Source organism: Zeus faber (genome assembly GCF_960531495.2).
Source record: "Zeus faber genome assembly, chromosome: 21".
Classification (NCBI taxonomy): Eukaryota; Metazoa; Chordata; class Actinopteri; order Zeiformes; family Zeidae; genus Zeus; species Zeus faber.
This window is the reverse complement of record NC_137208.1, coordinates 18,595,897-18,610,696: the sequence shown is the minus strand read 5'-3', so window position 1 is coordinate 18,610,696 and position 14,800 is coordinate 18,595,897. Positions and strand designations below refer to the sequence as shown.

Sequence of the window (14,800 nt, the reverse complement as noted above, 5' to 3'; positions counted from 1 at the left end):
CTATTAATATATATTTCACAAGCTGTAGTGTGTGTATGGATTATCATATAATATTCAAGATAACTTGTCTCTCTGTTACTAGGAGTCGTGGTATTGAACTGTTTCAAACTGTATTTTCTATTATTTTGTGTTCCGGTAATCCTCGGATTTCTTTGTGAAATAGGCAGAAATGGTTATTGCAGATGTATGTTTTACTGATGTGCAGGTGCGTTTTCTTTCCTGAGAGGAGGAAGAGAGGATGACACTAGGGCAGTGTGCCACAACCAGGAGATTTTTGTTGACTATTGATTTCCATACAAATAATAGTGTCTAATAATTAGATTGTCTTCTTCTGTTTATTTTATGCGACCATAATAGTGCCATAAAATAAAACTTGTAATGATGCACATCTGTCTGTGCCTATACCAGAAGTTAATTGTCCTCCAAACTGATAGAAAATAATTTACAAACTATTTTACATAAAGATTGCGATCTGCTCAAATAATCGCGATCAGACGATTATGTAATAATTGTGACCGGTCTTAAGTTTCTACTTCTGCATCTGCTGCTCAGTTCTCTGCCGGGAGAAACATACATAGGATGTTTTCCCACTCTCTTATCAAACGCCTTGCCCCCCCCCCCCCCCCCCCCCCCCATGATGCTGGTAACTGGGAACCACAGGCTGTTATCCTAATCTCCACATTTTCCTCTCTTCCCCTCTCTTATCCTGGATGTGACCTCCTCCCGTCCGTCTCCCACTTGCAGAACTCTCCTCTTTTCCACTACCTGCACGATCTAGGGCACACAGACTTCGAGGCGTGTCCTACGGTGTCACAGGAGGAGGAGTGCGGCGGAGGCCATGGAGACCATGCACCTCCCGCGGGAGATTCCCAGAAGCCCTCGGTGAGTGACACTTTACAACCCCCAATATTAGTAACACTACCCTGGAGCTGTGTTGTGTGTCACCATTTGCCCCAGACAGACGGTAATTAATTCAATAATTGACTAAAAAGTGTGGCTGGGCAGAGACCCCCCCCACCCCGTACAGGCCGAGGTATTAGGTGTTTGTTTGCTATTTCCAGTGCATGTTTTTTTCCTTAATTTCAGAATCTTTCATGCAATTGTACTGATGTCATTTTTTTTTTATCAAAAACACAGCTTAGGTTACGCTTCCAAAGTCAGAATCAGTTTATCCTGTTTATTCTGCCAGTGACATTTACATAAAGCATACTTGGAATTCGGTGTGATTCACTACACATATTTAGCATTAAAAAGAAAAAAAAAGTTAACAGTTTGGAAAAAATGGAAAATAAAAACTAGTAATGAAATAGAATAAGTTCAAATAAAAAAAAGTCCAAATATATAAAAAATAGTCTCCACATCCAAAACAGAAATAGCTAGATTTACAAAAATATACAGACACAAATGGGATTCTATGTACAGGATAAATTATTGTTATGGTGAAGAGGGTATCAATTGTGAAAATGAATTATTGCTACGTACTAACTCTTTTATTACAGTATGTACAGTGTAACTCTGTCCATGACCAGTGTCATTGTGTGTGTGCATCCGCAACTACATGTATCATCTGCTACGCTGCTATTTTCAGGATCAAAAAGCCACTGGCTCAGTTGTCTTTGATGGTTCCCGACTGAACCAAACTCCTCACTGTAACCGTTTGAACTGTTTGAAATGACCTCAGGCTCTGATATAAAAAGTCGATGTGTCCTGGATGGTTCATGACTGATGTGGCCGCCGTCCTTCCGCTTCGTCTCCCCCAGACAACAGGAAATAATGTTGTTTGCGCCGTTGGCCGCTCCGTGTGGGAATTTTCCGTACGTGTCATGCTTCCTCTTTGGGAGCCTGTTATTTTTAAGGAGTTAACGGAGGCAACGTTGAACTCTTCTGAGACGGGAAGGCCTTCGGCTGAACCCTCTGTGTGTCAGTTTCCTTGCCCCAAAGATATGGCCGGACCCAGGCCGGACAGTATGGACGAGGCAGGTCGTAGAAGGGCCGGCATTAAGCGAGCCTCACACTTATCACGACAAACGACAAGAACAAAGAGGAAGTCCAGTCCTTCCTATTAGACTTGGGCAGATTTACGATTAAATTGTTTATTGGGATTGACATTGATGACAGACGTTTTTTATTATGTTTTCAATCCGCCAGGAAAAATCTGAGCGCTGAAAAGGTGTAAGTGCAGTTTCCCGTGTTGTGAAACTGGAGCGGAGAGGGAGTGAGGGGGAGAGAGCGAGAGAGGGCGGAGGCTCACTCCCTCTCCGCTCAGAGCTGTTGAGTAAGCACCGGTGATCGCATCTCACTTCCCCTCTACAATCCCATACAGAGACCTTTAAAAGGGGCAGGTGCTCAAAAGGAAATGAAAAGGCACATGGACCCCCAGCTCCGGTTCTGAGGTTCCATGTGCCTTTTCACGTTAACCTAACTCAGAGAATTAGAGTGGAGTTTCTTTTTTGCTTTCTCCTCCAGACAGCAGTGCGGGCCGGCTCCCGTGCCTGTCTTTTTATTTTAGATCAATTTATTTTTGTTTTTTTCCCTGCATGTTTGAAACTAAGATTTTACACACAACTGATTTACGGGACTGTCCGGCTCCGTCCTGTTCCAAACGTGGAGGCGCACGTCTCCCTGTTGCTTTCGGTTGCTTTGGGACTTAATTTAGTAAAAACTGGATGTTTTTGTGTAAATACTTTATTTGTAAATAATAAATCCTACACTTCTGGAACGGGGAGACTGCATTAGCCACATTACATTACGATCTGTGAGTGAGCGAAACCCCCCTGCGTTGAGATCCGATGGGCAGGGGTGTGTGCGTGTGCGCGTGCGCGTGCGTGCGTGCGGCCTGCAGTTCAGCTTCCCAACGGTAATCAATATGGCCAAAGCCTTTTGACTAATAACAATTCAAACACGCCCACCCAAGAGAACAGGCCCATTTTGTAGGCCAATAACCCAATTCTCTCCCTCCCCTAACAACTGGAACACACACACACATACACAGGATGTCATGATGCGTCTGCTTTGTTTTATGCCTCTGGATCCGAGCAAAACACTAACCAGATTAAGGAAAAGTAATCTTATTTGTGATTAGGCAACAGATTGTTTGGGATTTTTTTTTTGGCACTCAGTCCTCTAGCGAGCACAAATTGCAACATCCTGAGAGATTTTCTCTCGTCCTGGAATTTGTCATTATGTCACTTAAAAAAACAAAAAACAACAACAACAATTAAAGTTGTTCTCTGTCTTGCGTTTAGAGATGTCTGATTGTTTACAGAACAGGTTTTTCCTGCAAGGATCCACTCAAACAGAAAGATAGTAAAGCGAGGAGACGAGAGATGGAGCGCTTCGCTGTATTTATTTATTTTTGTCAGTCTAAAGGCCTTTCATTTCCTGTGTTTGTGTTTACAAGGGCGCACCACTCGTGCTTGCTGGGGGTGGGTAAAGTTGAACTTTCTCAGAAGGCTGGTGAAAGAGATATGAAAGAGTTTAATTATTTAACCTAGTACACGCTCCAATTCAGACAATTGGTACCTTCACAGAGGCAATTTGGAACGTAGCCCCAGAGCTAATCGTATTAAAACATGCTTATCCCCCCCCCTGTGATTGGCAGGGAGGACGCTTATGGAGAGTGGCTAACGCTTTCTGGCAGCAGAGCCCGATTGGCCGGGCCTCCAGGTGCCACAAGCTGGAGCAGCAGCTGGTGAGTGAGCTTGGGATGCCAAGGTTATGTGGCCGCTCAAACCACCAACATGTCCACTTTTTCGCTCTCCTCTCCTTGTCTTGACTTCTTCTCCGCTCCGTGCAGGACTGTGTATTTGGCCAGTATTCGGTGAGGTGCATTCTGGACCAGGATGTGTTGCTGCAGGAGGATGTGGAGCTGATTGAGTTGTTGGACCCCAGTCTGTTGACTCTGGGCTCCTCACCTGGGGGTTCGCCCGGCCGCCCTGGTGCCCTGCCCAGACCGGGCCTCCTGGCCAGCCCCTCGCTGTGGTATGTGTCACTAAAAGACAAGGGAGGCCGACCACACCTACACTATCCTGTAATGTTGCTATCAATGCGAGGGTTGTCATGCCAACAATACAATCTTTTTTTTATTTTATTATTATTATTTTTTTTATAAGAAGAATCTTTAATTGTCACACAGCACACCACACTACAACACATGCACGCGCACATGCACATGCTTTGGATGGTAGCCGGTGAAATGAGGCCCCTGCATTTAACCCATCCGGGGGCGCAGCCAGGAGCAGTGGGCAGCATTCGTGGACGCGCCCGGGAACCTAGTGACAAGTGTCCATCGCTGGTCAGACGATGATGTGTGCGTGTTTTTGGTGGGGGTCCTTACTGACGTTAGGTGGATGAAACCCCATGTGAGCACGGGGAGAACATGCAAACTCCACACAGAAAGGCTCCTATTTGGGAGATGACCCGCCCAGAATTGTTAAACTGAGCCATTTAGCTAAACTTTATGCAAATGAGCACATGACAGCATGTGAAACTAGGAATTGAGCTGCATGGACAGTTTATTTCCCTGCGTGTGTCACAATAATCATAGGGAATTTCATGTAAAAGTGATCCAACATAACAGAAAAACTGAGTTGTGTACTTATAATATTAAGGGGCTAATAAGGAGTAAGGTCACCCTTTTGGCTTCAGAACAGCTGCGATCCTTTGTGGAATGCTAAAGTCCTGAGTTGTGTATAGTGGGATATTGCACCATTCCCCAAGAAGAAAATCCTCCGGTTCAGTGGGGGACGGAGGTGGTGGAACTTCGCACTCACTCACTTCACACCGCAACCTCCCATAAAGGTTCAATGATGTTCAGATCAGGTGACCGTGGAGGCCATGGCAGTAGGTCCTGGTGCTCCGGAAAACCACGTTTAACAGTTGGCCGCAGACATTTTGGGTTGAAACCTTCCTTGGCCTTCTCCAAACGTAAACCCTTCTGGATTTAAGAAATAGGGTAAAAGATAAGATTAGATTAAATTCATTTTATTATCATTGCACAGAGTACAAGTACCGAGGCAACTAAATGTATTTCACTGTGTTTTACCCATCCTCATAACAGACGTATATAGGAGCAGTGGGCTGCCATATTGCGGTGCCCGGGGAGCAGTTAGGTTCAGTTAAGTGTCTTGCTCAAGGACACATCAGCACGCTACCACGAGGAGCCGGGGATACAACTAGCAATCTTCCGATTACGAGACGACCCGCTCTACCTCCTTAGCTACTGCCCCCGTAGAAGATGACTCATTATTACATTATATTAACTTAGTACTCAGGGATCCAAGTTGTAGTCCTTACATATCGAGCATCCAATCAGACGAGACGGTCCCCCCGGGGACATTGAATAATTCAGTAGTTTTTGTGACCGATGCTGCAGATTATCCTGCTTATTACATGGCTAATTACTAAATAAAGTAATCAAGTAATATTAAATATTGATATTTCATAACTAGCATGCCTTGGTGAATAGCTGGTGAATAGAAATAACTGACCGCTCATTGCCGTTATTGACCAATCAGAATTATTCCACAGTAATAATAAGTAAGAGCCGTGTAAAAAAAAAAAAAAAAAATAATAATAATTATAATACTAATAATAATAATACAGGATAATATGGAGAGATGCGATGTCAAATGATAACATGCACAAATTTCTCAATGTTTATTTGTTTTTGTTTTTGAAATGGTGATGCATCCCTCTTTCCTCCACCTCTCCTCCATCACAGGGACGTAGCCGGGCTGGTGGGCCTGGCGGCCGTGCTGATAGGCCTCCGCTCCGCTTCTGAGGAGACGTGGTCGCTGGCGGCGGCCCCGTGGGGCCTGGCCCTGCTGAGCTGGGTGGGACTGCGGGGCACCAGCCTGTGGACGCAGGGCCGCGTGCAGAGGAGCGTCCACGCCAGGGCGGCCGAGCTCCAGGCGCTGCTGCAGAACAGCAAGGCGCTGACGGGCCTGGCACGCAAATCCCTGCGGCTGGTGCAGGAGACGGAGGTCATCTCCCGGGGCTTCACCCTGTAAGTGCATTCCTGTGTCTCTGTCCGCCGCCCCCTGACCGTGCTGCTGTACGTCACGCAAAAATTATGCAAAGAGTGCATTTGCATGCGCTGATAGAGACTGGTACACTTCTTTCTCCTCATTTAAATCACGATCGAAGCTTGTGTTTGGTTAAATATCCAGTTCAGGTCTTGATTCAGGGTTCTTGCCGGGTTCTTGAGGTGAGTGAAGCGCTTGAATTTCGCCGACAGAAATGGAATGACTGGAACACCTTGAAAATAGCCCCCTTTGATAGGTCCTTGAAAAAATTGCAATCATCTAAATCTGTGATATTCCACCTTGTTTTGTTGTTCAAATTGTAACGTAAACAGATTATGCCTGGGAAATGTACATTTATCCAGCATGGTTAGATGACAATGAGATTAATAATATCTACATTATATGTCGTTATAAAGTTAGTTACAATTATCCCATGCCAGAATGAACCCTGTTTATTGCCCCTCAAGTAGAAATGTAGTTTGCAGCAAAGACGAACACTGACATAAAGAATAAAGCACCCTTTCCAGATGGAATCTGTAACATTACTGGATAAAAAGTATCAGGCAAAGGCAGTAGGTAGTCATTCACACATTGGCCTCCTTTATGGACAAGTTCCGTATGGAGTCAGTTCCCACAATAATGACTGTTACTGATACAGTACGTAATGGGTTAGGGTTAGTACATTATGCCCAGTGTGGACGCGATCGTTTGGACAATCTGTCGGCAACGGACATGCAATCTGAATTGTTTCGTTTTTTTTTCTCTGGTTCTCAGAGACCAGCACTTTGCTTCCCGTCTCCCCGCCCCTCACAGACGCACTCTGTTCCCTCCGCTGCAATAAATCCCAGAGACCCCATTCCCCATCCCATTCCCTAACCCAATGTTATTAAATCAGTGTGATCACTTTCAACCTGTCCGACGCTCTCTGCCTCCGGAGAAGGAACATTCTCCACCCGTCCTCCCTGTCCACTCGTTCCATCCAGTGCAGCCGGCGGGCAAGGGAAGTGATTGTGCCCGATGTCCCCCCGCACCGCACCCCTAACTGTCAAAGACGTGTCTAGGGTCTGAGTGGCATTTCTTTTAGAAGAAAAATAATAACATTAAAGAATATAAAGACCTTTCTCCGTAGAGGCTGGACGTGTTTCAGTTTTTCTCGTCTCGTCTCGTTTGCAGCTGAGCGCCACGGTTCGAATCGGACTCGCCATTTCTCGGAATGTTATTATTATTTTTTTATTTTTTTATTTTTTCCATAAGACAAATAACTTTTGATATATTTGCACAAAATAAATATTCGTAAAAACCCGCTATTTGTGCTTTATTTGGATTCAGCTTCACCCCTACTTTACGGGATGTTACTGCTTCCATTCCCACACACTTCCACTCACAGCCATCCCGACATTTCCCAGGAAATGATACTAGGTCGGGAATTGGGAAATTTCCGAAACAAATTTTACGGAACATTGAGACCTGCTACTGTTCCCACATGATGCCAATAAGGAACATTGCTAGGAGATTTACAGCTTTCAGTGCAAGTGGGAAAGGGGCTTAAAAAGAGTACACACAAGAAAAGCATGAACAATAAAAAACAAAAAAAGGTTTTAAGAAATGGTTGTTGAGGAAAGTTCTACTGTGCAGTGTGCAAATTGGCAGCTAAATTCGGCTAGAATAAGCTTGTGAAGATTTTTTTTAAAGGAGAAAGCTGCACCCCGCCGTGCCCCCTCATATCTTGCGAGGTCGAGTTTTTACATCTTCATTGATTTACATTTCAGAAGGTGGAAAAAACGGCGCCTCTGTCTGACATTCAAACACCTTTGATTGAATTAATGACCAGTGGAGATACCCTTTATTACAGCTAGATTCAAGCCTGCTTTTACGCTTACTTTTCCAAAACTGATTTTTGTGATTTCAAGCATGTGATTATTCAACCCTTAACCCCCCTTTCTTAATTGTTCATCATGTCGTTTTGTGGCCAAACATTGTTTGCCAAGCATTGTTTTTTGCTCAATTAACTAACAAGTTAGCCAGCACCTTTTCAAAAAGCATGTCATTTTCAAAAGCATGTCCTTTTCGTAGCATTTGTCTGCATGTGTTTCCGAAATCTCTGTGTCGGGCTAATGACCGAATCCCTCACTCCGCCGGTCTCCACGGAGTCCACCTGCCGCTTGTTAACGCGCCATACAACCCCACGTCTCATGTGTCGCCTCTGGCCTGTGTAGGTGTTTTGGTGTTGTGTGTGCTTCCCCTGCCTCTCTGGGACATCAGCACAGTTGTATCACGTTTCACTTGTCAAGTTTACTCGACAGGGTGAGCGCGGCCGGCTCCTTTAGTAGGGCAGGGCCGGGGGCGGTGCCACGGGGCCAGCAGCTGATCGGACTGAGGAAGGCCCTGTACCGGGCTCTCCGCTCGGCATTTAGAGCCTCGCGACGAGCCACCTGCCACATGCTCAAGGCATATCCTTTACCTGGACAGCAGGGATTCAGAATTCTATTTCACAGGCAGCTACCTGTTGTTGTTGAGATGAATGAACAACTGAGTGAATGATTGGGATGATTCCGCTAGTGGTATCTTTGTAGACTCGTAGGCTTATGCTGGGAAAATGTACACTTAAAAAGCGATGGGTCCTTGACGCCCTCCAACGTTCCCCCTTAATTCCGAGATCGACAACGTGACTAACTACGTGTCAGCAGTGCCCCTCAAGGAGCTGGGGCTGGGCCTCGGAGTGGAACATCTGGGCGACGAACAGGCCCAGGAGCTCACAGACGACTACAGCCTGCCTGCCCTGAAAGTAAGGCCTCGAGTCTAGGGCTGGGTTTTGGTAATCAATACCTTTTTAAGGTATCACCCGAAATAACTCAATACCAAGAACAGTAGTTTAGAAACTTCTCTAGTCAAACAATACCTGCATTCAGTCATATTTGCACCCAGATCTAGAAGAAAATGACTTTTCATAAAGTTTTGCTCACAGCCAATCACCGCCTGCGCTTTTCGATTTAATGCGATGTGTTATTGGCTCACTACCACAGCAGCAGCTACAACAGTCTGTTAACGAACAGGTTCACAATTTTTCAGTGTGTTTGTGTTAAAACAACAGTCAAGTGTCCATATGAACAGTGACAGAGGTTTTCCTCACTGTGATCGTTCTGCCTGTACTGGCTATTTGTTTAAAATTACACTGCCCAAATAATTCTTTGTACAGTTTTGTACAGTTATTTAATAAATATTTCAGTCATTTGAATACTTTCAAAATGTATCCGTGTAAATCATTTGGATGGGGAGGAGTGGTGGAATTTTACATAACTGAATGTTTCTAATCACATCATGGTTAAAATAGAAAAAAAAAGGTATCGAATGAAGTACTCTATTGATATCGATATCACTTTAAGGGTGCTGGTATTTATTTTAAACAATACCCAGCTCTACTTACGTCTGGACCTGGGAAAGGTCCAGACCTGTGTTTTATCAGATGCTAGCCTCCCATTTATTAAGTAATAGAGCACCTCATATTCAAGCTATCAATGCGAGGGTTGTCATGCCAACGAAACAATATAAAATCCAGCCATTGAGTCAAACTTTCTAGCACATGACACCATGTGAAACTTAAGAATTGAGCTGCAAATGCCAGGAGATACTCCAACTTTTTATTGGAAGTGAATTCCGGCTGTGCTTTCCTTTGGCTACAGCAACCTCCCCCACAAAGTGCTAGCAAAGTAGCTTTGATACGGTATGAGGGGAAAAGGGAGGGAGACCTGAAAGGTAAAGCCGTATGTAAGGAGTGTCATTGGAGCCGGCATTGAGAAGTGGTGATACACGACTGTACATCAAACTCCCTGCATGTAGGACACTGAGCTGCAGTGTGTCCCTGTGGGCTTGCTGTCCCCCAGGTGCTGTTCCAGCTGTGGGTGGGACAGAGCTCTGAGTGCTTCCGCCGCCTCGCCCTGCTGCTGTCTCCGAGGCGGCTGGAGGAGCCCGCAGAGGGCGAGGCCCCCGCTCCGCCTGCCCTGCACCGCTCCATCGCTGCGGTGACGGAGCCCCTGCACCATGCCCTGGCTGGCTGCCTCGGGGAGGTGCAGCGCAGCTACGACTTCCACCGCTACTTCGAGACGCAGCCGCGGGCGCAGGGCCCCGACAAGACGGGCCGTGCCCGGGAGAAGTGTCGCGAGCTCAACACCCTGCACACCTCGATCCGGAGCCTGCAGCTGCACCTCAAGGCCCTGCTCAGCGAGTAAGAGCATATCTCACACACACACACACACACACACACACACACACACACACACACACACACACACACACACACACACACACACACACACACACTCTTCTGAACCCATTCAGCAACGTTCCTAACATAATGCATAAGACCTGATATAAGAACAAAGAAAAATAAAAGCATATATGAAAAAGCTCAAAACAGATAAAAAAGACATGTTGACATGACTTGTCGGACCTCGGGTACAGGGTCCCAAAATATTTGGACTACCGTCTTTGTAGCTGCCGTCAGAGCATTCTCAATTCAACCTTTTTCCCATGCCCCCATCCTTTCTTCTTCAACCCGTCCTGTCCCGGTGCCCCCCTGGTGTCAGGATGATCATACTGGAGGACGACCTGGAGAAGCTGATGGTGTCCCGGCAGCCTGAGGAGCTGACGTGCGAGGGCTACCGGGAGCTCGGCGACCGCTTGCACCACCTCCAGCCCCACATGCAGGCCAGCACCGGCTGCTGGGAGGACACTGTCAGCCAGGTGGAGCGCATGCTGAGGCGGGCCAGCAGCTGCCCGGGTCAGTGCGACGGGTCGGAAACACGCAACATTTTAGAATTCTGAGCTATTGGGCAAACATCAAGTCTTTGAGTGGAAGTGGAAAAAGATGAGGTAGAAAAAAATTCCTCGACGGTTCCTCGTGGCGAAAAATGTAGGTGTCCTTGAACAACACCAACCTAACCTTTTAACTTCGTCACAATGAGTCCATTTGCCATTTCATCCAAAGCCGTTCCCGCTAAGCGGGTGTCCTGGCTGCTCGTTTGTCCAGGGGTCATAGGGTTCAAGGCTTGCTCACCACCTATATATGGGAAAAGAAAAGTCACCCAGCGACCCTATAGTGGTCTGTTTTCTACCATGGTTCACTGGGGGTTATTTTTGGTGTCGACTTCCTCCCTTTCTCTATCCGTGCTCTGCCTTCTCCAGAATATTCCCAGGCCGGGAGGGCAATGGAGCTCCTTTGCGCAAATAGAACAAAAATTGGAGCAGGGGAACAAAACAATGGCCTAGTTTCAAAAGTGGCAATCAGGGATTGCCGGCATGTGCTGCTTTTTTGTTTTGTTTTCTTTGGTTTTCTTGTCCGGTTACCACAGTCCTTTTTGCTCTCCAGGTAACGCTGAGGATCCAGAGCAGTCTGTCTCCGCCAGGTCGCATGTTCCCACCCCGACGCCATCCTACCCTCTGATCCTGGACAGGGACCCTGTGCCAGAGGAGCTGGTGAGCCCACCCCTCCATGAGGATCCTCATTTGGGGTCAGCGGAAGAGTTCCAGTCTACCTTTACTGGTGACTTTCTGGTGACTCTCCAATCTCTTTCTCGCTTTCGTTCCCATTCCAGGAGTGGGAAGCCTACGTGTCGGACTCTGATTCGGACGACGGCGGCCAGGGGTCTTGGTGCGACACGTTGTTGCCGGAGGAGCGGGAACGGCAGCGGCGCGAGCGCGAGGAGTCCCGCCGCGTCCTGTCGGAGCTCAAGGCCGTGCTGGGCTTCCGGGCCTCCGAGGGCGAGAGGATGAAGTGGAAGCAGCTCCTCTTCAACGACCAAGGTCCGTGTCAAAACCTCCAATACTCGTCTCAACACCGTCAGTCGAATTTGGAATGATGAGGTATTTCCATTTTACGTTTTCCTGAGACAGCTGCTGTGACTCCTACGGCCAGGGAGGAATCTTCCGTGGCTCAGCCCCCCTCCGTCGGCCCGTTGGAGACATCGGCTCCCGGGGCAGGGGCGGAGGGAGGCGGCCGCCAGTCTGAGGGTGACGGGAGGAAAGAACAGGAAGAGGAAGAAGAGGAGGACGAAGTGGACAGGGAAGAACGTGGAAGGGCACCACCGTCCCTGGCAGAGTCCGAGAACACCCGGGAGCTGCCGACGGAGTTCAGCTGCGGTCTGGATGTGGAGGAGCAGTGGCCCGGGGGAAGTTCCCCGGCACCGGACGCCGCCGCGGTAGGCTCTGAGCTCTACCAGTACGATGGGCTGCCCGAGTGCGATTCAGGCCACAATGGGCTGGACAGCTTCCTGAGGCAGCGTGCCCCCGCCGTGACGCTGATGGAGCGGCTGGCGGAGGCCCATGGCTCGGAGGCCCTCAGCTTCAGCTCCGCCCTGGCCGCCCAGGTGGCGGCACGCTCGCACGCCCTCGTCCACATGGAGGAGCAGACGTTTGGCGATGACGAGGAGGAAGAAGATGATGGTGGAAGTAGAGCAAGGCCCGAGGAAGACTAAAACCTCCAACCTGCCGCTTTAAGCAGAGCCTGTGATCAGGTAGCCTTGTGAGGGCAAAGTGTTTATGTCCAACTGTCTGAAGTCTTTATCAATTGTGCGCCGTTCTGTCTTTTTCAGTGTTTTGGTGTGGGGGGGCGGGGAAACAAACTTTGAATCATAGCACTCTCGGGTCACCACTCCGTCCATCTCCTGTACATCCCACAGGTCCAGCCACCCCTCTTACCATTCTTACTCAGGTACTCGGAACCACTGATACAACAGTTGACCTAGTGGGGTTGAGGTCATGAGCTTTGAATGTCCACAGTGGAAACGGTCAATTGTTGCTGGGCTGTTAAGCTGTTTGTCGATTGTAAGTGCAAAGGCCTTCCGTGTATGAGGAATGTGAAAGAACAAGTCGCGTATTAGGCTTGGGCCGATTTACGATTCGGACGTCTATCGGCTGTCGACTCCGTCTTTCGTGATTGACATTGATGACAGACGTTTTTGTTTTTTTTTTGTTTTTTTTTTTGTTTGTTTTTATCCACCAGGTAAAATCTGAGAGTTGAAACAGTGTAAGTGCAGTTTACAGTGTTCTGAAACTGGAGTGGAGAGAGGGGGAGGCGGTGGAGTCTCTCGCCCTCTCCGCTCAGCGCTGTTGAGAAATTACTCCGGATCACACTTCCCCCTCTACGGTCCCGTACGGACACTTTGAGGGGCAGGTGCTCAAAAAAAAAAAAAAGAAAAGGCACATGGATCACTGTGCACACATCGCAGCCCACGCAACTTGCGTGCTCCTCAATATGCAGATCTTGTGATAATAATATAGCAACATAATATAATCTCATAGAGAGAGATTGCAATTTATTTTGTTTCCTTAGTTTCTTATTTGTATGGAAAATTAAAAATGTAAACCTAACTCAGAGAATTGGAGCAAAGGGTTTTTTTGTTTTTGTTTGTTTCTTTCTTTCTTTTCCAGACAGCGGTGCGCGCCGGCTCCCGTGCCTGTCTTTTTATTTTAGATCTATTTATTTTTGTTTGTTTCCTACATGAAACAAAAATGTCAACACAACTGAGTTTAGGGACGCTCCAAGTCCTTACTCCGTTGGGCTGACTGAAAAAAACCATCGGGACCCACGGCTCCCCGTTGCTTTGAGACTTAATTTAGTAAAAACTGGATGTTTTTGTGTAAGTACTTAACTTGTAAATAATAAATCCTGCGCTTCTGGAACGGGGAGACTGCATTTGCCACATTGCATTATGTTCTCTGCGTGCGTGAATCCCACCGTGCGCGCACGCGCCCCAGCAATCTGCGCAACACGATTCTAACGGGGGCGCGTGCGGTCGGAATTTTGCACGATCGCCCAAGCCGAGCCCGTAGAAAAGAAAATGGGGTTTAAATGACAACACTCATGAGATTCCTAAATTGCCACCACCACCACACCTATCCGAGTCCTGTTGTGATCGCCTCTTGTCTGTACTCTGGCTGTGATCGTGTCCGTAAAAAGTTTCATGCCGCAGGAATGAGGACTGTCGGCCGGGTTGCTGAGATGGTCATTTGACGCTGCCGCAGGATCAGAAATGTCAGATATACTGTGAGGAGAGGGGGAAAAAAAAGAAATGCAGTAGCAATGCTTAACCCAGTCCAATTGAACTTGGCTAGCCTTTATTCTTTTGGTTAGACTGACACACACACACACACACACACACACACACACACACACACACACACACACACACACACACACACGTACGTGTACGCATGAACACACCAAGATGAGAAAATACATTTCAAAGAGGAAGTTGAATGCTGCTTTATGTGTGCGTGTACAATCGACAGAGATTCCACCTGTCCTCCGCACTCTTCGGTCTACAGGGATGCTGCTCTTCGGAAAGAGCGGAAATTATGATATTGCACCTGGACCCTCGATGGACTGCACTGAAGTCGGGCTAAAGATTGAACGCCAAACCTGCACGGGGGACAGTGGCAGGGATCATAATGGTAGTAAATGAATTTATTTTATTATATATTTTCTTCTGTGCTGTATTCTGAGAGCCCTGAGGGTCTACATCCCGATTCCCAAACTCTCTGCTCACCACATCTGCCTTGCCCCGGGCACTCCTGCACCTCCGCCTCCAGGATGAGGAACTACCCTCCTGCATTCCTTTCATACTTGAGAAATAAACGCTATTCTGGAACTGACTGCGTGTTCTGCCTCTCTCCTTCCGCCCCTGCCTTAATGTTCAGCCTGCCTCTCGCGTTTCAGTGAGCGACCCTGGTCCTCGGGAGGGGGAAAGGATGTGAGGGTCAGCCCAGTGTGAGGGTTA

At 47.6% G+C, this 14,800-nt stretch overlaps 1 protein-coding gene across 1 annotated transcript in view; it reads left to right on the top strand.

The window, feature by feature from the left end:
- vezt (vezatin, adherens junctions transmembrane protein) overlaps positions 1-14,638 on the top strand; it is a 16,406-nt gene extending 1,768 nt beyond the window's left edge. Inside the window, exons 2-12 of the mRNA XM_080022429.1 lie at positions 745-882; positions 3,602-3,691; positions 3,797-3,981; positions 5,723-6,007; positions 8,318-8,476; positions 8,664-8,811; positions 9,908-10,248; positions 10,610-10,803; positions 11,392-11,498; positions 11,618-11,825; positions 11,916-14,638. Of these exons, the coding sequence (XP_079878555.1) occupies positions 745-882; positions 3,602-3,691; positions 3,797-3,981; positions 5,723-6,007; positions 8,318-8,476; positions 8,664-8,811; positions 9,908-10,248; positions 10,610-10,803; positions 11,392-11,498; positions 11,618-11,825; positions 11,916-12,496 (2,436 nt within the window). The 3' untranslated portion in view covers positions 12,497-14,638. The remainder of the gene's footprint in view (positions 1-744; positions 883-3,601; positions 3,692-3,796; positions 3,982-5,722; positions 6,008-8,317; positions 8,477-8,663; positions 8,812-9,907; positions 10,249-10,609; positions 10,804-11,391; positions 11,499-11,617; positions 11,826-11,915) is intronic.
- The last annotated feature ends 162 nt before the right edge of the window (positions 14,639-14,800 follow it).